The sequence below is a fragment of the Hevea brasiliensis genome, chromosome 2 (assembly GCF_030052815.1).
Source record: "Hevea brasiliensis isolate MT/VB/25A 57/8 chromosome 2, ASM3005281v1, whole genome shotgun sequence".
Classification (NCBI taxonomy): Eukaryota; Viridiplantae; Streptophyta; class Magnoliopsida; order Malpighiales; family Euphorbiaceae; genus Hevea; species Hevea brasiliensis.
The window spans coordinates 124,562,018-124,584,802 of record NC_079494.1 but is presented as its reverse complement, the minus strand read 5'-3'; the positions used below and the strand labels follow the sequence as shown (position 1 = coordinate 124,584,802).

General features: G+C 30.3%; 2 protein-coding genes across 4 annotated transcripts; both read left to right on the top strand.

Annotated features, from left to right (window-relative positions):
* Window positions 1–686: 686 nt before the first annotated feature.
* Window positions 687–10,407, top strand: LOC110635810 (eukaryotic translation initiation factor 4G). Of its 3 annotated transcripts, XM_058143000.1 has the most exons (11): window positions 687–929; window positions 1,051–1,250; window positions 1,370–1,503; window positions 1,956–2,105; window positions 2,252–2,325; window positions 2,403–2,459; window positions 2,817–4,223; window positions 4,318–4,447; window positions 4,535–7,499; window positions 9,592–9,786; window positions 9,875–10,407. In XM_058143000.1, the coding sequence occupies exons 2-11, from the start codon at window positions 1,087–1,089 to the stop codon at window positions 10,203–10,205; spliced, it is 5,607 nt and encodes a 1,868-aa protein (XP_057998983.1). In that variant the 5' UTR covers window positions 687–929; window positions 1,051–1,086; the 3' UTR covers window positions 10,206–10,407. The 3 variants fall into 3 exon arrangements, with proteins under 3 accessions (XP_057998983.1, XP_057998981.1, XP_057998982.1); XM_058142998.1 differs by having other exon boundaries at window positions 4,318–7,499; XM_058142999.1 differs by having other exon boundaries at window positions 718–738; window positions 4,318–7,499.
* Window positions 10,408–11,659: 1,252 nt separating this feature from the next.
* On the top strand, window positions 11,660–13,725 carry LOC110635791 (60S ribosomal protein L37a). The gene is made up of 5 exons (XM_021785250.2): window positions 11,660–11,825; window positions 12,194–12,233; window positions 13,133–13,221; window positions 13,358–13,440; window positions 13,540–13,725. The coding sequence occupies exons 1-5, from the start codon at window positions 11,823–11,825 to the stop codon at window positions 13,601–13,603; spliced, it is 279 nt and encodes a 92-aa protein (XP_021640942.1). The 5' UTR covers window positions 11,660–11,822; the 3' UTR covers window positions 13,604–13,725.
* Window positions 13,726–22,785: the final 9,060 nt, after the last annotated feature.

Below are 22,785 nucleotides of genomic sequence, written 5' to 3'. Positions count from 1 at the left end.
TTTTTTAAGAATCTTCATTAAATTATATAAGTAGTATAATTTTGTAAGTTTTAATTTATCACATAACAATTTTTAATATATTTTTATTAACTTAGATGACACAATTATATATATATTTTTTAAGTCTCAACATATGCATACACCATTGATTGATTATGTCTACCCTATATCCCAATGTCAAATGATACACAAAAACTTTAGAAAATATATTTTTTTTATCAAAAAGTAAACTTTTCATAACAACGTTGAATATAATAATAATGTTTATACGGTTAAGAGGTTATATAATTATGTTTAAATTAAAGTGTATGAATGAATAAAAATAATTAATTTTATTCTATGTAATGTTAAAAAAATTATAACATAATCATAGGGAAGAATTTTACAACTGAATTTATTAAGAAATAATTTAATTTTAATAGAATGAAAAAATAACAAATTATTTTGTGTTACTGCTAGTACCCGTGGCCTTCAAACATGGTGACGCAGAAGTAGAACGCCAGAGATGGTTGTAACGGCGCTTGCAGAAGAAACGCGAGCAGAAAAAGAAAAAAAAAAAAAAAAGTCGGTGACAACACGGTGAAATGAAAAAGGTAAAGAATAAAAAGAAAACATAATAAAAATAAAAAATAGAAAAAAGAAAGAGAGGGTAAAAAGAGCGAAGCGAAGAGCGCTCTCAGAACGCGCGACCCATTCGACTTCGATCTCCTAAAAAACCTACCTTTTGACCATTAGCTGGTGGGTTTGTTACCCTTTCTCTCTCTCTCACCAAAACCCACCCATTTCAATTTGTTGCCTCTCTCTCTATCTCTATTTTTTTTTCTTTTTTTTTTTTTTTTCTTTTCTTCTTCTATCTGTTCATCGCTGGGTATGGTCATGACTGTCCATTAAACCCTAATTTCCCTATCTCTATACTCTTCACTCCACAGGTGCCTCAACTGCCTTAACTCTAATCAACGAAACTCCTAATTCCCCATTTTGCGTTGCGTGTGTGAGTGTGTTTTTTTTGGTGTTATTGATTATTTTACTTGATCTGTTTCGCCTCTACAGAAACAAAAGCTATAAGGGGACTAAAAGTACGTATATATGTCCTTCAATCAATCAAGGTCCGATAAAAGCGAGACACAGTATCGGAAACCAGGACGATCCGCAGGTTCTAATCAGCAGCGGACCTCCTCAGGTGCTTACAGTAAGGGCGGCGGCGGGGGGCCCGCCCATTCACCGTCTTCTTCTATTTCATCCAATCGGAGGTATTGATTTAGGGTTTCTAACTTCCCTGCTTTTTATTTCTAATTTAGGGTTTCCCTTTATTCTCGTCTTCTCTGCTTTGTTTATTTATCGTTTCTCTCTTTCTGACTTTTGATGATAGTTTCAAGAAGTCTAACAATGTTCAAGGAGAACAATCTAGGCTAAACGTACCAGCTGTGAATTCTTCCGATTCTGCTAATGCTTCTGCGTCTCGTAATGTACAGAATGGTGCCCATGCACAGCTTCCATTACACGGTATGGTTTGATCATACAGCATAAAAGGGGCATAAAATTTCTTTGTAGTTATAGCTTCTCATGTTTCAAAATTGTTATAATTTATTTGGTATTTTGTTTTTTTTGATAAAGTAGAAAATTATAATTTTTTAATTTTACTCTTTGAGCCTAGTTTAGGAGATGGGAGCTGATGAATTTGGATTATGAAATTATACCAAACATGAATGTTATGGAATTCAATTAAATTCTGAATTTTAGGAGATGGGAGTAAATGAATTTGGATTATGAAATTATACCAACATGAATTATATGGAATTCAATTAAATTCTGTATTTTAAGTTGTTTCGTATCAAACAGTGGAATTGAATTCTAAATCAATTGAATTTTATGAAATTTTGTAGAGTGGAATTAAACCAAATACAATGCAAGTTTGTTTTGAATGGTTTGCATCTGTTTTGTTAATTTTGTGATAGGAGCATCTGTTGCACCTGTTTCAATTGGTACTGTCAAGCCAAATGAAACGCCCATCACTCAGAGAAGTAGCCGAGCTGTTCCTAAGGCTCCAACTTCTCAATCAGCCACCTTGAGTTCTGATACTGCATCACCTATGACGCCCGCTAAAGGTAAAGTTATCTTTGTGCTTGTTATATGTACAAATGAGGCTGTCAAAATACTTTGGTGTGATGTCTATTATCGCTGATAGTAGTGTTTTCTAGTCTCAAACTGGCATGGTTAAGTTGATCATTCACAATGTTTTTTGATGGCATAGCCCCTGGAGATACATCTAAGGCATTCCCATTTCAGTTTGGGTCCATAAGTCCTGGTTTCATGAATGGGATGCAGGTATTTCTCTGCTTTTATCCTCTGAATGCAACTTTTGCAAGTTTTTATGTGTTGGTAACAGAAGATTCGTCTTGTAGATTCCTGCTCGAACAAGCTCAGCTCCTCCTAATTTGGATGAGCAGAAACGTGACCAGGTGTGTAAGTTTTCTCATTTGCTTGTGTGTTGTGATTTATTGACTGATAGAAGGTGTAGTGAGTTCAGGGGGTCATTCTGTTTTTATTGAGATCAAAGTGTGCAAAATTGTAGTATGTTCCCTTCTTTTCTGGTAATCAGTGATAAAGTTGTCAAATAAATGTAAAACATGATATGCCAATTTCTATGTTTGACTGTTTGTGAATGGAATTTACCCAAATTTTGTTTTTGGAATGTTTGTAATTAATGAAGCTTGAGGCTATTCATATTAGATTGTTGTCTATAGTTGTGTGTATTTCTTGAATAGATTAAACTTAAATTAAAAAAAAAAACTAGTTATATGATTTTTAACTTGCAGGCACGCCACGATACATTTAGATCTGTGCCTCCATTGCCAACTCCTGCTCCTAAGCAACAATTACCAAGGAAGGATTTAGATGTTGTCGACAATTCTAGTGCTGGGGAGCCTCATCCAATGGCCAAAGCCAAGAAGGATGTCCAAGTCTCAACTACACTGCCCATGAGCCAGACACAAAAGCCGTCTGTTCTTCCCCGACCTATGTCTTCCATGCAAATGCCATTTCACCAACCACCAGTGTCTGCACAGTTTGGTGGCCCAAATCCACAGATTCAGTCACAAGGTGTTACGCCAACTTCACTTCAAATGCATATGCCAATGGCGGCATTACCAATGGGAAATGCCCCCCAAGTGCAACAGCCAATGTTTGTTCAAGGTCTTCAACCCCATCCAATGCAGCCTCAGGGAATCATGCATCAGGGCCAGAGCTTGAGTTTTACTCCTCCAATGGGTCCGCAGCTGCCTCCTCAGTTAGGCAACTTAGGAATTGGGATCACCTCACAATATCCTCAACAACAGGGAGGAAAATTTGGTGGTCCTCGTAAAACAACTGTCAAGATTACTGATCCGAAGACACATGAAGAGTTGAGGCTTGATAAGCGGACAGACACATATGTAGATGGTGGATCATCAGCCCTTAGGTCTCATCCTAATATGCCTCAATCCCAGCCAATTCCATCATTTGCGCCTACTCTTCCAATGAATTACTATTCCAATTCTTATAATCCAAATAATCTGTTTTTTCAAACTTCGAGCTCTCTACCGCTGACCAGTGGCCAGATAGCACCCAATTCTCAGCCTCCTAGGTTTAAATATGTTAGCCAAGGTCCACAAAATGTATCGTATGTGAATCCACCTGCCCTTAATTCTTTGCCAGTTAACAAGCCTGGGACTTTAATTCATGGTGTGGCAGAACCATCAAACTCAGAACATGCTCGTGATGCACATAATGTGATCTCTACTTCAGGAATGGTACAGATGAAGGTGAAGCCAACAGCTAGTTTTATTGGGGAGAAGGCTCAGGACTTACTGTCATTCAATAATTCATCTGCAATTGATAAGGATGGATCTGGTAAACCTTCAAGGCCCTCTGTGGAAGCTAACTCATCTAGTGTGCAAAAGGATTCAAAGAATGTTCCAGAAAATTCTTTACAGCATTCAAAACCTGGTAGTGAATCTTTGGAATCCAAGTCATTGCCAGTGGAATGTAGAGAAGCTGTGGCAGTCGCTGGTGATAGTGTGGCTTCCAATTCTTCATTACCTGGTGCACCTGCTCAGTCTGAGGAATTAATGCTTGCTGGGAGCAACACTGAAGGCAAAAGGAAGGAAAATCTGAGTAGGTCAAACTCCACTAAGGATCATCAGATGAAACCAGGCAAAAAAGGATATATCCAGTCCCAGCATCAGGTATTGTGCTGTACTTTTGAGAGGACCTTTTCTTTGTTATCATCATTCAAGTTCTGGTCCAGACTGTTTTATTGGCATGATTTGTCTTTTACAGATCGGTGGACAATCTAGCTCGATTTCAAGCTTTTCTTCTCATAATTTAGAACAAGGAATATCATCTAACAGCAGAGTTTCTGATTCTCTGGAAACTAAAGCAACTCTTACTTCATCAGTAATCAACAAAGGTTTGACAGAATTAAGCCACGAATCAGGTCCTATTATTAGTGCTTCAACTTTTGACATTTCTGAAGCCAAGTTTGATGAATCTGTAGAGGGTTTCGATGGTGTACCTTCTGAAGTTTCTCGTGCTCAAGGTATTGTTGATGTTGCAGATGCTGCTCATCAAGCTAAGGTAAGTGATTCTTCCCTGCAGGAACAGCTTAATTATGAAACTCCAGGAACTGAAAGGCAAGGAGGAAAGGGATTGCCTGAAGGTTGTAAACAAGATGTTAGCAATTTGGAGATTTCTTCAAAGCTCATTTTAAAAAAATCTGCAGACTTAATCAATCAAAGTACAGAGGGATCAGCTTTGACAGGTAAAGCTTTTGGCAATGAGATTCGAGACTTGGAGACCATGCAGGATGGGCTAGATGAATCTGTGACTTGCCACATAGAAAATGACAGGATGTCGGATAACATGGGTGTTTCCACATCCAGGAATTTGGAATCTGCAGATGTTGGAAAGTTCCATGCCGATGAGAACCTGACATTGGATGCTTCTTCAAGCAAAAGTGATAATGTGGGTGATAAGGAAGCATCTGTTATGAAATCTGGTGCATTGGATCAGCCGTTTGTCCCAGTTCCAACTCCAGATCTTTCTGAGGCAACTTCAAAGAATGAATGCAAAGTTGTGGAAAATAGTGGTACTGGCTCCCTTGCAGTATCTAGTTCCAAGGACAAAGCTGTTGACCTGACCAGAGCAAAGACTACATCTGCCAAACTGAAGAAGAAGAAAAAAGAAATTCTTCAGAAAGCTGATGCTGCTGGTACAACTTCTGATCTTTATATGGCATACAAATGTCTTGAAGAAAAGAAAGAAAGTGTTGCTTCTTCAGAAGTAATGGAAAACACTTCTACTTGCACTAATATGAAGCAGGCACCTGTGGATGCACTTGAGGTGGACTCCATGACAAGTAAGACTTACATACAGAATAAAGCTGAGCTAGATGATTGGGAAGATGCTGCTGACATATCTACGCCCAAATTGGTAGCTTCAGATAATGGGGCGGAGGCTCTTGGTGAATTAGTGCAGCATGGCAAAATTGAGAATGCTAATACAACAAAAAAGTATTCCAGAGATTTTCTTTTGAAATTTTCTGAACAGTTTACTGATCTTCCAGAAAATTTTGAAATTACATCTGATATTGCTGAAGTTTTTAGTGTTTCTCATTTTATTGATCGGGATTCATATCCTAGCCCTGGAAGAGTCATAGACAGGTTAAACGGTGGATCTCGGATGGACCGTCGTGGAAGTGGTATGGCTGATGATGATAGATGGAGTAAACTGCCAGGCACCATTGGCATGGGGAGGGATTCACATGTGGATATTGGTTTTGGAGGTAGTGCAGGGTTTCGACCTGTCCAAGGAGGAAATTATGGTGTTTTAAGGAATCTGCGAGCACAGACGACTCAGTATGCTGGAGGTATCCTTTCTGGGCCTTTGCAAAGAAATAGCCCAGATGCTGATAGGTGGCAGCGTGCAACAAATTTCCAGCAAAAGGGACTAATTCCTTCTCCTCAAACTCCATTGCAGATGATGCACAAGGCTGAGAAAAAGTATGAAGTGGGTAAAGTGGCAGATGAAGAAGAGTTGAAGCAAAGGCAGTTGAAAGCTATCTTGAACAAACTGACTCCTCAGAATTTTGAAAAACTTTTTGAACAGGTGAAAGCGGTTAACATAGACAATACTGTCGCACTTACTGGTGTTATCTCACAGATCTTTGACAAAGCTTTAATGGAGCCTACTTTCTGTGAAATGTATGCCCACTTCTGCTATCATCTGGCTGCAGAGTTGCCTGATTTTACTGAAAATAATGAAAAGACTAATTTCAAGAGAGTACTTCTTAACAAGTGCCAGGAGGAATTTGAGAGAGGGGAGAGAGAGCAAGAAGAAGCTAATAAAGCTGACGTGGAGGGTGAGACAAAACAGTCTGAAGAGGAAAGAGAAGAAAAAAGAGTTAAGGCACGAAGACGAATGCTTGGTAACATAAGACTAATCGGGGAGTTGTATAAGAAGAAAATGTTGACTGAGAGAATAATGCATGAATGCATCAAAAAGCTCCTCGGTCAGTATCAGAATCCTGATGAGGAAGATGTTGAGGCACTGTGCAAGCTAATGAGCACAATTGGAGATCTGATTGACCATCCCAAAGCCAAGGAGCATATGGATGCCTATTTTGACAGGATAACAATGCTATCAAACAACATGAAACTGTCTTCAAGGGTTAGGTTCATGTTGAAGGATGCCATTGATCTGAGAAAAAACAAATGGCAGCAGAGGAGGAAGGTTGAAGGGCCAAAAAAGATTGAGGAAGTACACAGAGATGCTGCACAAGAACGACATAATCAAGCTAGTAGGTTGGTTCGCAATCCTAGCATCAATCCCTCTGCGAGAAGGGCACCTATGGATTTTGGGCCAAGAGGTTCAGCGATGCTACCTTCCCCAAATTCTCAGATGGGAGGTTTCCATGGTTTGCCTAATCAGGTTCGTGGGTATGGGACCCAGGATGTTCGTTTTGAGGAGAGGCAATCTTACGAGGCTAGGACTTTGTCAGTTCCCTTGCCTCGGCCTCTTGGTGATGATTCAATTACTTTGGGTCCCCAAGGTGGGCTTGCCAGAGGAATGTCCATTAGAGGGCCACCTGCAACAGCAAGCTCCCCTGTAGCCGATATTTCCCCTAGCCCAGGCGATTCAAGAACCACAGCTGGTTTGAATGGTTTTAGTACTGTGTCTGAGAGGCCAGCTTACAGTCCAAGGGAGGATTTTATTCGAAGATATGCTCCTGACCGAGTTGCTGTTCCAGCTGCTTTTGATCAAATGAGTGCTCAGGATCATAATATGAGTTATGTTAACAGGGATCCTCGTAATCAAGATTGCAGCTTTGATAGACCTCTTGCAACCTCACCACCTGCACAGGCTCAGATACCGGCTTTCTCCCAAAATATTCTATCAGAAAAGGTGTGGCCTGAAGAGCATCTGCGAGAGAAGTCGATGGCAGCAATTAAAGAATTTTACAGGTATCTCATGCATGCAATTAATATCCAAGCATTTATCTTTTGTTGGTTTTGGTGCTGCTTTGTTAGTCAATAATTTGATGAATGCTCTAATATATAGTTTCTCCAATATGTTGTGTGGTCAGATATGTCACTGATCAAATTTCTTTTAAGAAATAAGTGTGCAAGTTGTTGGTCCACGTCCATCTGGCATGCATATAATTCTAGTATCAACTGGTTGGATCATCTGATGATATTGCAATGATATTCTGATGTTCTATGTTGTTGAACTATGTAGTAGAGGAGTTTGGTCATACGTTTTGGTGACTTTCTTTATTGAATTTGTTGGTTTTCGTTATTCTTCCACTCATGCAAAATTTAAAGTCAATATGTAAAGTGGTTATACCATTTTTTATAAGTTGAGCCACCATACTTGTTTCAATTTTACTTGAAGAGATGGATTAACATTTTTATGCTGGAAGATTGGCAAGAAGTTCTACTAGTGGGTTTTTTCATAATTTAAAGGTTCGTGTAGATGTCCAACTACTTGATTTATAACTTAATTATTCATGCCTTTTTAATTGAAATGTCTTGTTCCCAAGAGAAAGGTAGTAATTTTAGTTTTTTCCCTGAAAGATTTTGGAAAATCAGACCATTGAATTTATGATTCTTAAATGGGCCTTTGGTTGTATAAATACATAGCTTCCCATTAGGGAGGGAATAATCTTTTGTTCTGGTTGGATATAGGCCAAAAGATTTAGCATTGACTGCTACACCAAATTGTAGCATTTTTTTTTTAAAACAAATGAAGTGGTGGTAACTGGCTGATATATAATTTGTGTGGCCTGTTCCTATGTTAATGAGAGAAAGTATTGGGTTAATTTCACTCATAGTCCCTCAACTTGATTGTATCAGTAATATACCTCAACTTTAATTTGATCAGAAAAATCGTTGAATTTCAATTTGAGTATCATTAAAATCCCTATGACTTGCTATCATAGGTTAACTTATGGTTGAATTTCACTTGTTATCCCTCAACTTCAATATATATGCCGCAAACATTTCTCAATTTTAATTTATCTCATAAAAATCTTTAAACTTTAATTTAATATATAAATAATTTTAAAACAAAATGTGTTAAATAATAATTAAGATTGAATATATTATTTTGCTAATTTAACAACTAAGGACAAAAATTATATACAATATCAATGTATATAAAAAAAAAATCATTAATACTTAATTAGTTTAAGTACTTTCAAAATAAAGTAAAATAATTTTATGCTATTAATTTTTTTCCTTGCATTAAAATAAACCAAAGGAATTAAGATAAATTAGGCATAAATCTTTACCTAAAATCGAATTAAAAAAATAATATATGTAAAAATAATATTTTTATATGATAAATTAAATGATTAATTAATTGTACATATTTATAAAAATATTAAACTATTTCTAGGAGTATGATTTTATTTTAAATAAATAAAAAATAAATGATTCAAAATTTTAAATTGACTATAAAGTTGAAGGACGAAAATTTATTTAAGGGACTATTAGGGAAGCTTAGCTATAAGTTAACTTGAAATCTTGTAATAGCATATTACGGGGATTTTAGTGATACTCAAATTGAAGTTTGGAGATTTTGATGATACAAATTGAAGTTGAGGGATGATGCTGATACAACCATTTAAGTTAAGGGGCTATGAATGAAATTAATCCAAAGTATTGCGTTGCTCTAAACAACTGTAAAAAGGGGATGTGGGGGGTCTGGTGATTTCTGTAAAATCAGGGCATCTTATCCTGAAGGTTCCTTCAAGAAAATGTACTTAAAGATGTTCGTAGTACAATGAACGAAATAGTAGCACTGATGCCTAAGAACCTGTACAACTTCAGTGAAATTTAAGAATATATGTAATACAACCTTTTCTTGAAAAAAAATATTTTCCTTTTGGCCCAAAATTTCCCCAATGTCTACTGTAATCCAACTGATATACTTTTGTCATCATTTGGGTGGTTGTGTTCATAGATCTCAAATGTTATTTAGCGTGACGTAGCATGCATGGAACCTCTGATTTTATTTGTTGATATCCAACTGAAAGTTATTATACTTTTTCAGTGCCAGAGATGGGAAAGAAGTTGCTTTATGCATCAAGGAATTGAATTTTCCAAGTTTCCATCCTTCAATGATCGCACTCTGGGTCACAGACTCATTTGAGAGGAAGGACATGGAAAGAGATCTTTTGGCTAAACTTCTTGTCAGTCTTGCAAGGTCTCAGGATGGGATATTAACTCCATCCCAGCTCGTCAAAGGGTAGGAAATTTCCTCACTTAATTTGTTGTTGTGGCTAGGTTAACTTTTTCAGTAGTTAATAATATCTCATGTGTCTTTGGCTGGCCAGGTTTGAATCAGTTCTCACCACTTTGGAGGATGCTGTCAATGATGCCCCCAAAGCAGCGGAATTTCTTGGCCGCATGTTTGCAAATGTTGTACTGGAAAATGTGGTCCCTTTGAGAGAAATTGGGCAGCTATTATGTGAAGGTGGAGAGGAGCCAGGCCGTCTCCTTGAGGTTGGACTTGCAGGGGATGTTCTTGGAAGTAGTTTGGAGATGATAAAAGCAGAGAAAGGAGAAAGTTTCTTAAATGAGCTCCTAATTGGTTCCAAATTGCATCTGGAGGATTTCCGGCCTTTGGATCCTAACAGATCAAGGATATTACAAAAATTTATTTAGATGATAGTGAATGCTCATTGTATCTTTGTTAGAAAAGAAATCCCAATGTCTAGTGCATCTAGGTTACCTATAAATATTTTTCAACATGGGTGGGTGGTTGGGGATTTATGTGGGGTTGTCATCTCCATGTCCTAATATTATTCTTTAAAATATTCACTGCAATTATGAAGGTTCGATTGAGCATCGGAATTTTGAATTCTAAGCCTTGTTTGGTATTGAAGTTCGAGGGAGTATTATGTTTAAAAAAGTAAAATAATTATTTTAGTGTTTTAATAATAAAAATATATTAAATTTAATAGTAAATTAATTTTAATAAAAAGTTATAACGGTAGGGTGAGTTCGGAAATATTCGGATGTGTGGCTGTTTGTGCTACCATCTGTGTTTTTTCCTCTTCATTATTTTGATATCAATATGTTTATGATTTTGTGATGAGCCAACCTCTAAGCTGTCGCCCTCTAAGACTTGGGCTCGATTTCACGGCTCTTTGGCTTTAGAAATGACTTTAGTGATAGTGTTGAAGTGAAGATGCTCGCAATGTAGCCTGTGGATGGTATATACAAATACAATAGCAGGTTATGGCATATTCTTCCGGTGGTACTTTTGTATTACCAACTTTTGAAAAGACGTTAGTGCATCCGATTGGTTTGCAGTCCGTCATCGTTCCTGTCAATTACTTGAACATCTCATGTATTTTGGCCTTGTTTGGTAGTGTATTATTTTGGGTGGGCGAAAGAAGTATAACTTGTTGGCATGTGTAAAAAAAAAAGATGATCTTATTCATTCTAAATTGTATTATCAGATCAACTTTTCAAAGCATTTTTCTTTTTTTTTTTAAAGTAATTTATTTATATTAAAATTTATAAGTTATATTTTTTTAATTAAGTATAATATAATTTATTAATTTATTTTTTAATTTATTATATTTTAAATTATTTTATAAATATTATTACCTTTTGTAATTTAAAAGCAAACTATTGATGAGCATGGTTTGGCAAATTAAAGAAAACAATGAGGGTGCATATAGAATGAATCAAATGAGATATTAGAAATTCAATAGTATTTAGCTTATTTGGTAGATTTTCTTTTGTTTATTATTATATGTGCGTAAAATTCTTATCCACACGTGTAATTTGATTTATATTTACCTAATAAAATATTAGTAAATTATAATTTTAGATACAATCAATCATATTATTAAATGTGATTTATTATGATTTTAATATTGTATCAATTATTGCATATTTTTTTTGATAAAATATTACCTACATCATTTCTTTGAAAATAAAAGTAATCAAATTAATTTCAATAAAATAATTAAAGAATAATTTATCACGTACAGGAAAAAAAATTAAAGAATATTAATAATAGTAGAAAGAAAAATAAAATAAAATAAAAACCAAAAGGGATGTTGAAGCAAGGCCCAAGTATTCCCAGTAGTTACGGGCCTAGGGCAACATTTTCCTTGCGATGCGCATTATGCACTTGCCCTCCGAATTCCTCTGCGGTCTTACTCTCCATATAAGAGGCCAGTGAAGGGATCGATTTTGTTTTAGTTGGCCGCACAAGAGCGAGGATATTCAACTTTCTAGGGTTTTTGCTCTTCAAACCCATCCTAAATGGTACTTTCTATTCTCCATTTCCGTATCCATATTCATCTTAATCTATGAGGTCAATGATACATGATGCTGTGTATGTGCTGTCTTCTCTATTTCTGCAATTTACATATGTTTACATGATTTATTTGAAACAATCCGTTGGGGAGATGTCATGTGCAAGAATTCAATATACCTCACTTTTTTCTTTGAAGTTACAACCTATGTTATTGTATTCTATTACTCCATTTTTTGTTTCCGAATATTGATAATTGGCTCAAATGTAACCTATTTGCTTGTGGACTCTACTTTTTTTAATATCACATAACGCCTGTAGGACTCGCAATTTTTTCTGTGCTTTTACACCTAACTTCCATTTTTTGTTTTATATATAGACCAAGAGGACCAAGAAGGCTGGTATTGTTGGGAAGTATGGTATGTCCTAAGCTCTTTTTTTCATTTTAGTTATTACATTTGTTAAGCAGTTGAAGATAAGAAAACCCACACACTTAACGACAAAAAATTTTGCATATGCCCATTACTCGATGCTAGAACTGTTGTGTTCCCTTGCCTGACTATGATGTCAAGGCATGCTTAACTCTCACTTGCGATATTGCCTGGTTTGGAAAACCACCGTGGCATGTCCACTCTAAACGATGTGTAATGCTACTCTACTACCTTCTTTTCTTTCTATTCTCTAGCTCAACGTGCTCCACTTGTCCACTCTAGCCTTCATATGTCTATGTTTCACACGAACAAACTACCTCAATCTCCCTTCTCTTAACTTATACTCAATTGGCCTTATCTCAATTGGCCGTATCACGAGGTGTAATGAAATTTTACTTTAGTTGTCACCTACCCGCAACCCTCCTCGTTGACCAGCTAAGCACAAAGCGGAGTTACCACCTGGCTGCAAACGTTAGAAGAAATTGGAACTTTTATGTGTTGTGTGGATTAATAATATCCTTGCCCTATTAGATTTTATACTGACCATTTAGTTATTTGACAATCTGATCAATTGCGCATTGGCATAGACCCTTGTATCTGAAAGGCGTTACGAAGCCACACATTTTTAGTTGAGGAAAGAAAATTACTTAAAATCTTCTCAACTATTTGAGACAACCGAGATCATTTGATTGTTACGTGTTATTTATTGCCTCCTGGTTTGACTTATGAATGGATTACTTGTCTTCTATGCCCCTTACTTTTGTATCTAGCATTTTTGGATTCTGTGCATGTCTTGTGATTTGTGAGTTCATATATAATATTTGCACATGTTGGCATTTGACCTTGTCGGTTAGAAAGGTGGCACTTACTGTGTATTTGCATTGTAGGCACCCGATATGGTGCTAGTCTGCGGAAGCAGATTAAGAAGATGGAGGTCAGTCAGCACAGTAAGTTCTTCTGTGAATTCTGTGGGAAGGTAATCATTTGAGCTCTCTTCTTGCCTCTCCTTAATCTTGTTTTTAACTTGGACCTTTTTTGCTGTTTTCAAATATCTCTATAGAACTTGGTTATTTTAGCATTTGTTTAGTCTGGTAAAATATCTACTATGGCAGTATGCAGTGAAGAGAAAGGCTGTGGGTATCTGGGGATGCAAAGACTGTGGCAAAGTGAAAGCTGGTGGTGCTTACACCTTGAAGTAAGATTGTCTTCACCATTTTCATGAAAATGAACTTTGATTTGGTCCGTATCTCCTTTTATGGTGATTCTAATTACTTGCCTTTTATGGCTGTATCAGTACTGCAAGTGCGGTCACCGTCAGAAGCACCATCCGCCGTCTTAGAGAGCAGACTGAGAGTTGATTACGTCAATGTTATATTGCGATTGTTTTGGCATATGGATCGTATTGTAATTTTGAATGAAGATGGCTTAAATGGATTTATCGATCAGATATTTAGTTTACTAGTTGAGAGCTTTTTGGAAACTAATTGATTCAAGTTTTGGTGTTTTAGAGCAGATTATTATGGACATCTTTTTTGACATCTGAGATTTCTAGCAACAACTTGGGCTACGACTACATTCGTGAATGTATGAAAATATTTTATTTGTATTGTTAAACTAAAGTGTTTTCACATTTGAAAAGAGGCTATCACCTTGCTTTTTTATTTATCAGGAAATAAATGAAGTTTTAATTTATTATTTACCAAGAAACAAATGAAGTCTTAATTAAAATTAATTATACATTTGTTGACATGGGTTGTAACTTATCATGTATTTCTTTGAGTCATCATTAATACGTTTGATGTTAAGTGCCGTTGATATACAATGATTATTTTTTCCATCAAAATCAAACATGCTGAACATTCTAATTCTGATCTCCCTGGCCTGGCTCGTCAAGGAGGCAGCCTTCATTAAGCCACTGTCCAAACACTCAACTCAACCGTTAGATTTAAACAAATTCTTGCGACTCAACCCCTTTTTTCTTTTCTCTGAAATTCATTAATTCTAATTACAATTGAATTCGCTTTTTTTTTTTGAAAATTTTCATAATTTAGATATTTTTTTTTCTTCTCAATCTTAAAACTGCTGTATATAAAATTTGAGAGTTAAATCACTGGCTATCATCATCATTTTAGCCTTAGAATCAATCCGAATGAAATTCTAATTCCCATTTAAGATAGTTTGGATTGATTGTGAAGGCCAATTTCAACTGCTGATGCTATATTTGTACATAAATTACCCATATACCACCTCATTTATAAGATAAATTACATTACCAAAATATAAATGCTTTAATTTGAATATCACAAAAATGAACATAGTCTCTTACTTTTCGTTTGAAGTAAATTTACATCAAAAATAATTCTTTAACTTTCCCATATATTTTCCAATATTCTTCCACATCAACATTGGCCTTATAGCAAACCTATTCCAGGCAGGCTTCAACAATAGAACAGAACTGAACTCTATTCCTCTCCTTTAATTGTTTTATTTATAGAATTTCTTAAAAACAAGCAGGCCAACAGCTTTCAGAAATTTTTTTTCCCTATTATTCTCTCATTTATTTTTAAGGAAGTTTAGTTCAACAATCATTTATTCACAATTTTGATTGAAGATTGTCATTAACTTCCATTACTTCTGCTGCATAATCAGCTGCATTGGCTGCTGACTAGTGCTGCATCAGCATCTCTTCGACCTCAAAGCCTTTGCTCATCCACAATGCGGATTGAAGGGCTTTCACACATAAGCCATTGACCTGCACATTTTTTCACTCATTTTTAAATATCTTAAGCTGGCATTTTAACAAGTCTTAAACAGCCTAACAAGAAAAAGGAATGTTCCGATTGTGAATCTTCTAAAAACTGTTGCTGGACTACAAATTAAATCCATTCAAATGAAATCCACAAATCTGATTAAAGCTTAACTCATTTGCTGATCTTATAAGCATTTGAATGTAAGGCCACATGCAAAGTTCAACTGTTCTCAATAGACACAAATTTACAAGTTAGATAGTATCTGCAAATTATGATTCAGCTGGCTATATATTTAAGCTTGCAAGTTTTTCTGCAATTAACTATGAACATTGATTCATTCATTCAATATATAAGCAGCTATTTAGATAAATTTGCTGGATGCATTTGTTTCTAAAAAATTTGTTTCCAATGCAAATTATGAATTACTCTGTTTTTTTTCTTATTAGTTGTAGCTGTTATAAATTTTTTTGTTTTAATTTTATATTAATAAAAATCATATTTAAAATTATTTATTAAAATTACAATAATATCAATACATAAAATATTATATTATTTAAAATAATATTAATATATTAAATACAAAAAAAAAAAAAAATAAAAAATAATAAATAATATATAAATAATAAATAAAAAATTAAATTATTATTATATATAATTATAATATAATCAAAATAAATATTATTTATTTTTATTTAATATTTATAAAAAAATAATATAATTTAATTATTATTAAAGTTTTTAATATATATAAAATTAATATATTATATTAAATAAACATAAAATAAAAATTATTTTGAAATAAATTAATATATAAAATTAATATATTATATATATAATTTTAAAAATTTTTAATTATTTAAAATTTGAATATTATATAAAAATATTTTAAAATTTAATAATTTAAAAGATTAAACTAAAAATTAAATTTATATTTATAATAATAATTATTATAATTTTGTAATATTTTAATTATTATTATTTAATAAAATATAATATTACTTATAATAATAATATTAAATTATAATATATTATATTAATAATTATAATATTAATTTATTTATAAAATTAAATATATTATAAAATATTATAATATATATTATAAATTTAAAATTATAGTATTTTTTTTTATTTAATCTTTAATATATTAATATTTTATATATTATATAAAATTATATAATATAATTAATATATTATTATATGTATAAATATTATTTAATAAATTAATAATTATTTAATAAATAAATTTAAAATATTATATAATAAGTACATAATATTAATTTAATAAATATATTTGTAAATTATTTTACTTTTTTATTTAAATTAAATATTTAAATAATAATAAAATAAATATAATAAAAATATATATTTATTTTATTCTTTATATTTATTTAATTTAAAATTTATTAATAATCTAAATTATTAATTTATTATTTATTAAATATAATAATATTAAAATTTTATCTATATTAAATTAATAATAAAATTAATTTATAACTCACATATAATTTATATAATATAATTATTATTATTTTAATTATAATTTTATATTTTTAATTATTCTATAAAAATAATTTAAATAATGATAAAATAAATTAAATAATTTTAAATTTATAATTTTTATTTATTTTTTTATATTAAATTTTATTTTAATCATAATTTATTACTTAAAATAATTAAAATAATAAATATTGTAATGTCTATAAGTTTTTATATATTTTAATGTAAAATAAAATCCAATATATTTTGATAAATTTTTATCAAATTAAAATAATTATATTAAAAATATATTTTAATAATTTATATATATTAAAATAAAAAAAAGTTTAAAATTTTTAATATATTATTTTAAAAGAAATTACTCTTAAAATTAATAATTAATATTATTTAAAAATAGTAAAATAAGCTTATAAATTAATATAATTAATTAAAATATATAACTAAATTTTAAAAATATAAATTAATATTAAATTTAAAATTTTAATTGAATTTTGATAAAATAATATATATTATCATTAAAACATATAACAAATAAAATACAGCTTATTTTGAATAAAATTCAAATCCCAATTGTAATTAAATTGAACCAGCACCCTTAAAAAAAAAAAAAAAAAAAAAAAAAATATTTATTTCTTTTATTCATTAATTGTCAATAAGAATTATATAATAAAAAAATAAAAAAAAAAAATAAGCAAGAAAAATATCAAAATATTTCTTAAAAAAAATAAATATTAGCTGCAAATGGAGTCGGCTGAAGCTCATTAATTGAATTTGGCAGCATACGTTCGTGTCCAGATTGGGCTCAATAAGCAGCATAAGAATTCAATGTCATAAATTTAAAATTATAAAATCAAAACATCTTTCAGTTTGGAAACTTAAATGATTAATACAAAAAACAAAATTTAAAAAGACTTTAATTGCGAACTTTAAACATCAAATAATCATTAAGCTGACCACCAGCCTCGAATCAAACAAAATACCATCAACTAACAAAACAGAAAAACTCTTGAGATTTAAACAGCAATACCCCATCTGAGATAAAAAATTCAACCAACACCTTGTCATAGTCTATTTCATTTCCCAAAAATGATTCTTCTTTAACCATTCTAATGTATCAAAAAATATTCTCAAAAAAACAAATCTTGTATCAAAAAATTTCTAATAAATCAAAAAAAAAATAAGCCAACAAAAGATATGTGGCAATTTTAAAAAATCCAATATACATCAAAGTCCAGAACTATCCATTAAAATGGCTCATAGCATTCAAAGAGACAAGAGAGCACAAAAAACAATGAAGCATAATAAGGGTTAAAAAAAAGAAGGTAAAATGTACAGCAACCATTGTTTTGTACTTTGAACACAAATGATTTTCAGAGACAGGAGGATAGTTTGTGCAACCTATCATTTAAAGATTTCCAATATAGTGCAAGTAATCTAAAAACTCTCCATTCCTGAATGTAATCATTCCAAGGCCTAATAAATAACTGGACAAAACCAAAGGAACCTCAATCGGTACAAGGAGATGCAAAATCTGACACAAACCAATGCATCTTATCAATAAACATCTCTAAAATAATGACCAAACTATGCTAAATAAAATAATCCAATAATGAATAACCAAAAACAAAAAAAAAAAAATTTAATAAGTTTCAAGTAGCATGATATCCAAGACAATATGAGTGAAAATGCCACAAATTTACCATCACCTGACAACCAAGATTAAGAAAAGCATTATTTTAAAAATTTAGTCAATAGTAATTTAATATAAATTAGACTTGCATAAAACTAGATAATAAGTAAATCAAAAGAAAAAAAAGAAATAAATAAAATATTTTAGCTAAACTTAGAAGCAGAGTAATAATTGCCATTGGAATAAAAACAAATAACAACAAAAATAAAAAATAAGAACCTAATAATTTTTTATATTTTAAAAAAAGGAAAGCAAGTTTCAAGGAAAAATAAAAAGATCAATAGATAAAAAGTATAAACAGTTTAAAATTACTAACTACTTGCTACTTTGGTCCCATAAAATAATGAAATTTAAAATGCAAAAAAGGAAAAATGAAAGCATAAAAACTTTTTTCAATGAGCATATATAAGCTAACATTTGAACATACCATTTCATACTAACTTCCTCCTAAAAAATCAGCCCATTCCAAGCTTTAAACAAATAAAATAGAAAGAAAAAGAAAATGATAAATAACCAAGTAACTTATTAAGATATCATATCAAATAAAATCAAAAATAACAAAAAAACATTCTAAATTACAACAAAAAAATCATAAAATATATAAAAAAATTAGAAAAAAATACATAAAATAAAAAAAAAATATAATCAAAAAATGCAATAAATCAAGCTTTCCTAATTAAATATTCCTAACCAACAAGTATATAAACAAATGAATTCCCACATTAATGAATTCCCTCTAATTGAAAATTATTTATATATAACCTACTACAACCCTAACCATTCTCATCAAACAAAAACTATGTAAAATCTGTATACAGAAAACCTCCATTGAAGTCCTAACCTCCCTACATCCTCTATGTATAAATCAATATCCCAATCACCCACTCTCCCACCATAATACAGACCAACCACTCCAAAAATACATACCCTCAAAATAATATTAAATAATACAAATCTCTAACATCCCAAAATTCCAAACATAACAGTAATCCCAAACCCATCTCCCATCTATTTAACCAACCAAATAATAAAATACATTTAAAATCAACAAATGGTATATAAAATTAAAACCTCCAGGCCACACTAATTTAAAAGACATTATAACACCCCCAAAACCCTCGATTTGAAGAGCCCTCACTTCAAAAAAATTTAAGACGCAATAAGGACTCTCCAAAGAAATCCCAAATAAGCACCCACATCATAACTTGGAAGGGTCAAAAACCCAAAAGCCCTCAAAAGCCCCAGGGAGATAAGAGAGAAGAACCCATACAGGCGAGAGGAACCCAATCCAAAGCGAAATCAGGCATCAAGAGCTAAAATTGTGGAAACCCCTGACCAACACATAGAAAAAGCCTGATGAATAATAGGATGGAAGAGTCCCCAGCCCAGGTAGGGGATTTAGAAGATTAGAAGAGTAGGCCCGGATGAAGAAGATGAAAAAGGGAATGAGAGCTTAAAGGGAAATTGGAAGAGAATTGAACGGAGAGAGAGAGGTTAAGTAGGAAGGATAAGTTGAGAGTGAATTAGAGGAATTGAGTGAATATTGAAGGAAAAAAAAGGAAGGGAATCAGAAGGAGAGGGAGAGGAGATGTGAAGAGAAGGAGAAGAGACAGAAAGAGAAGAGAAGAAGCGATGAGGAAAGGAGGGAAAGAAATTCTGGGATGGGAGACGGAAGAAGGAAGAAGAGGCGAGGTGATTCTTGAGAGAAGAGAGACGCCGTGTTTGAAGATGGAAGGAGAGTTAGAGGGCATTTTGAAAAATGGGAGATGGGGAAGATTGGGAAGAAGAGAAATTTGAGAAGTTTGTTGTTGTGAGGTGGAATCTTATATGAGGGGGATTTGATTCTTAGGAGAGTGAGAGGAAGTTGTGAATTGATTGGAGAAGGGTTTGAGGAAGGTCTCTGTCTGTCTGTCTGCCTCAAAGGATTATTTTTTTTTTTCTGAAGAAGATAGAAAGTGATCTGAATTTGAACTGAGGGAAATTTTTAATTGAGGGTATTGTTTTCTTTGAATGATTTTTTTAATAGAATTTAGAAAATATTGAAAAAAATCATTGTATAATTTTTGAATTAATACAAATATTATTTCAATTCTATTTGAAAGTTTATTTATTTTTTGAATTCAAATTACAAATTAAATTAATTTATTTTATTAATTATAATTTAAAGTAATGGGATTCAAATTTATTTATTTATTTTTTTACAAGTAAAAATATATTTTTTTTTAATTCTTCCTAATATTTTATAAAAAATTTCTCATAATTAATCTTTTTTTTAAAAAAATTATTTTATTTTCTTATTAATAAAAAATATTCAATCATTCTTCTACAAATGAAAAATCAATTACAAATATTCTTTTCTACAAATAATTATATATAATTTTTATAATTATATATTGATATTAAAAAAAAATATTAAAATTTTATTATAATATAAATTAAAGTAAATTAAATATATTAATAAATCAATTTATTATAATAATAATAATAAATATTTTGAAATAAAATTAAAAATTTAAAATATTATAAATAAATTAAATAAAAATAAATTACAAAAATTATTTAAATTAAAATGAATTTTTACAAATATAAATAATAAATAATTTTAAATTAATAAATTTATAAAAAATAATTTACAAATTTTAAATTTAAAGCAAAGAAAGATCTTAATGAAAAAAGAAATTAGAAAATATATTTATAAAAATTAGATAGAAATGAAATTTAAATGAATTTTTAAAAATAAAACATTTTTTGATACAAAAGAAATTCTAAATTATTTAATAAAGTAAAATTATTTATAAAATTTAAAAATAAATAAAATAAATAAATTAATTTTTAATTATTCATAATTATATTTCCTTATAATAGAATAATTATAAATTAAAAACAATATGACAAATAATCAATTTTATTAATATATAAAATCAATTTTAAGATTTAATAATTTACTACAAAATATAAATCATTTTTTTGATAACTTTTTAATTTTTTTTCGGAAGCATAATGTTAGAAAAAGTTAATAGGCCTTTAATAAGACAAGTCTTTTTTTTTTTTATTTTAAATTGCAAAGAGAAACATGTGTTAGTGTTTCTTTTATTTGAATTGAATTTTAATATTGTTGTGTTAATAATTTTTTTTTGATTTTTTGAAATAAATTTAAATTTTACTAAGATATAAAGTAAATTTTTGTCTTTTGAATTTGTCTTTTAAACAATTAAAGCTTTTTTCAAAATTAAAACAAAAAATAAAAATTTACTTGCTTCATTTAGAAGATTTAATAATTTTTAGGATATTTATTAAACTTAAAGGAAAGCAGAAATAAAATTTTTACAATTAAAAGATTTTAATTAGTAAAAAATTTTATTTCATTTCTAATACATAATTAAAAGGATTCTAAAAATTAAAAAATCCAAAGAATTAATTATTGTTTAATTTTGTTTAAATTTTCATTTATAATTATTTATTAAACAATCTTTTTTACTTTTTAAAAATTTTTGTCTATTTTGTTCTTAAATGAATTTTGTTTTTGCATATTTTTGAATCAATTAATTAATTTTAATTCTTTATGTTTTTTCAGATTTACAAAACTTAAAAGTACTCGAATTGATTCAAAATTTTTCAAATTGAATAAATTTCTGCAAAATTAAAAAAATTAAATTTTTTTTTTAAATATTAAATTAAAAATTTTAATTATTTTTTTGATCTTATTTTTAATTTAAATTAAACAATTATATTTATTTAATAAAAACAAATTTTTATCTATTATTAATAAGAGAAAAATTATTTTAATAATTTTAATTAAATTGTTTTCTAAATTATAAAAAAAAACATTAAAAAAATTTAATTTCTCTAATTTTTTTTCTTTTCACTTCATTCCATTTTTTTACAAAGTTTTCATTTCCACCATCAGGTTTTTTTCATTTCAACTTTCTCTTTACAATTTTTAATTTTCCCTAACAAATATTAGTATGAATTTTATCGTTAACTTTTACATCAAACAAAAGACATAAAAAAACCACACTAATTTTTTTCTTATTCACTACAGCTTAAAACACTACAAAAATTGCACAATTAAAAAACAATTTTTTTTATTAAACATTTTTTTTTTAGCAATTTAAAAACCACATAAAAATCAAAAATTTTTTTTTTTAAAATAGAAATTATATAAAAAATTATATTAATAATTATAACATGGAAAAAATTTAAAAAAAGACAGATTTATTTTTTGGAATCCATTATTTAATTTTCTACAAGAATAATCCAAACATAAAACAGAATTTAATCATTTTCCATTTTAATAAATCCCTTTTTTCATTATCTAAAATAAAAACAAACCTATATTATACATACCACAAATTTCTAAAAAAAACACAAAAATTCCAACCACAATTGTCAAAAACATACCCTTAACAAACATAAAATATCACACATGTTAAAAACTTAAAAAATAACACCACCTCCCTAACACCAATATTACAATACACAAACCTTGCTCAAATGAGTAAACCTAATCGGACCAAACACATAACACCTAAACACTCAAATCAAAAATAATTTTGGAAAAAACAAAAAAAAGAGTTGTTTACTAAACCAAAAAATTACTCAA

Excerpts from the sequence above, each read along its gene's own strand:
- LOC110635810 (XM_058142998.1), top strand. The coding sequence starts at position 1,087 with ATGTCCTTCAATCAATCAAGGTCCGATAAAAGCGAGACACAGTATCGG. Across the intron at positions 2,326-2,402 it reads GTTTCATGAATGGGATGCAG|ATTCCTGCTCGAACAAGCTC; the intron begins GTATTTCTCTGC and ends TTCGTCTTGTAG. Across the intron at positions 4,224-4,317 it reads ATATCCAGTCCCAGCATCAG|ATCGGTGGACAATCTAGCTC; the intron begins GTATTGTGCTGT and ends TGTCTTTTACAG.
- LOC110635791 (XM_021785250.2), top strand. Across the intron at positions 13,222-13,357 it reads TCTGTGAATTCTGTGGGAAG|TATGCAGTGAAGAGAAAGGC; the intron begins GTAATCATTTGA and ends CTACTATGGCAG. Across the intron at positions 13,441-13,539 it reads GGTGGTGCTTACACCTTGAA|TACTGCAAGTGCGGTCACCG; the intron begins GTAAGATTGTCT and ends TGGCTGTATCAG.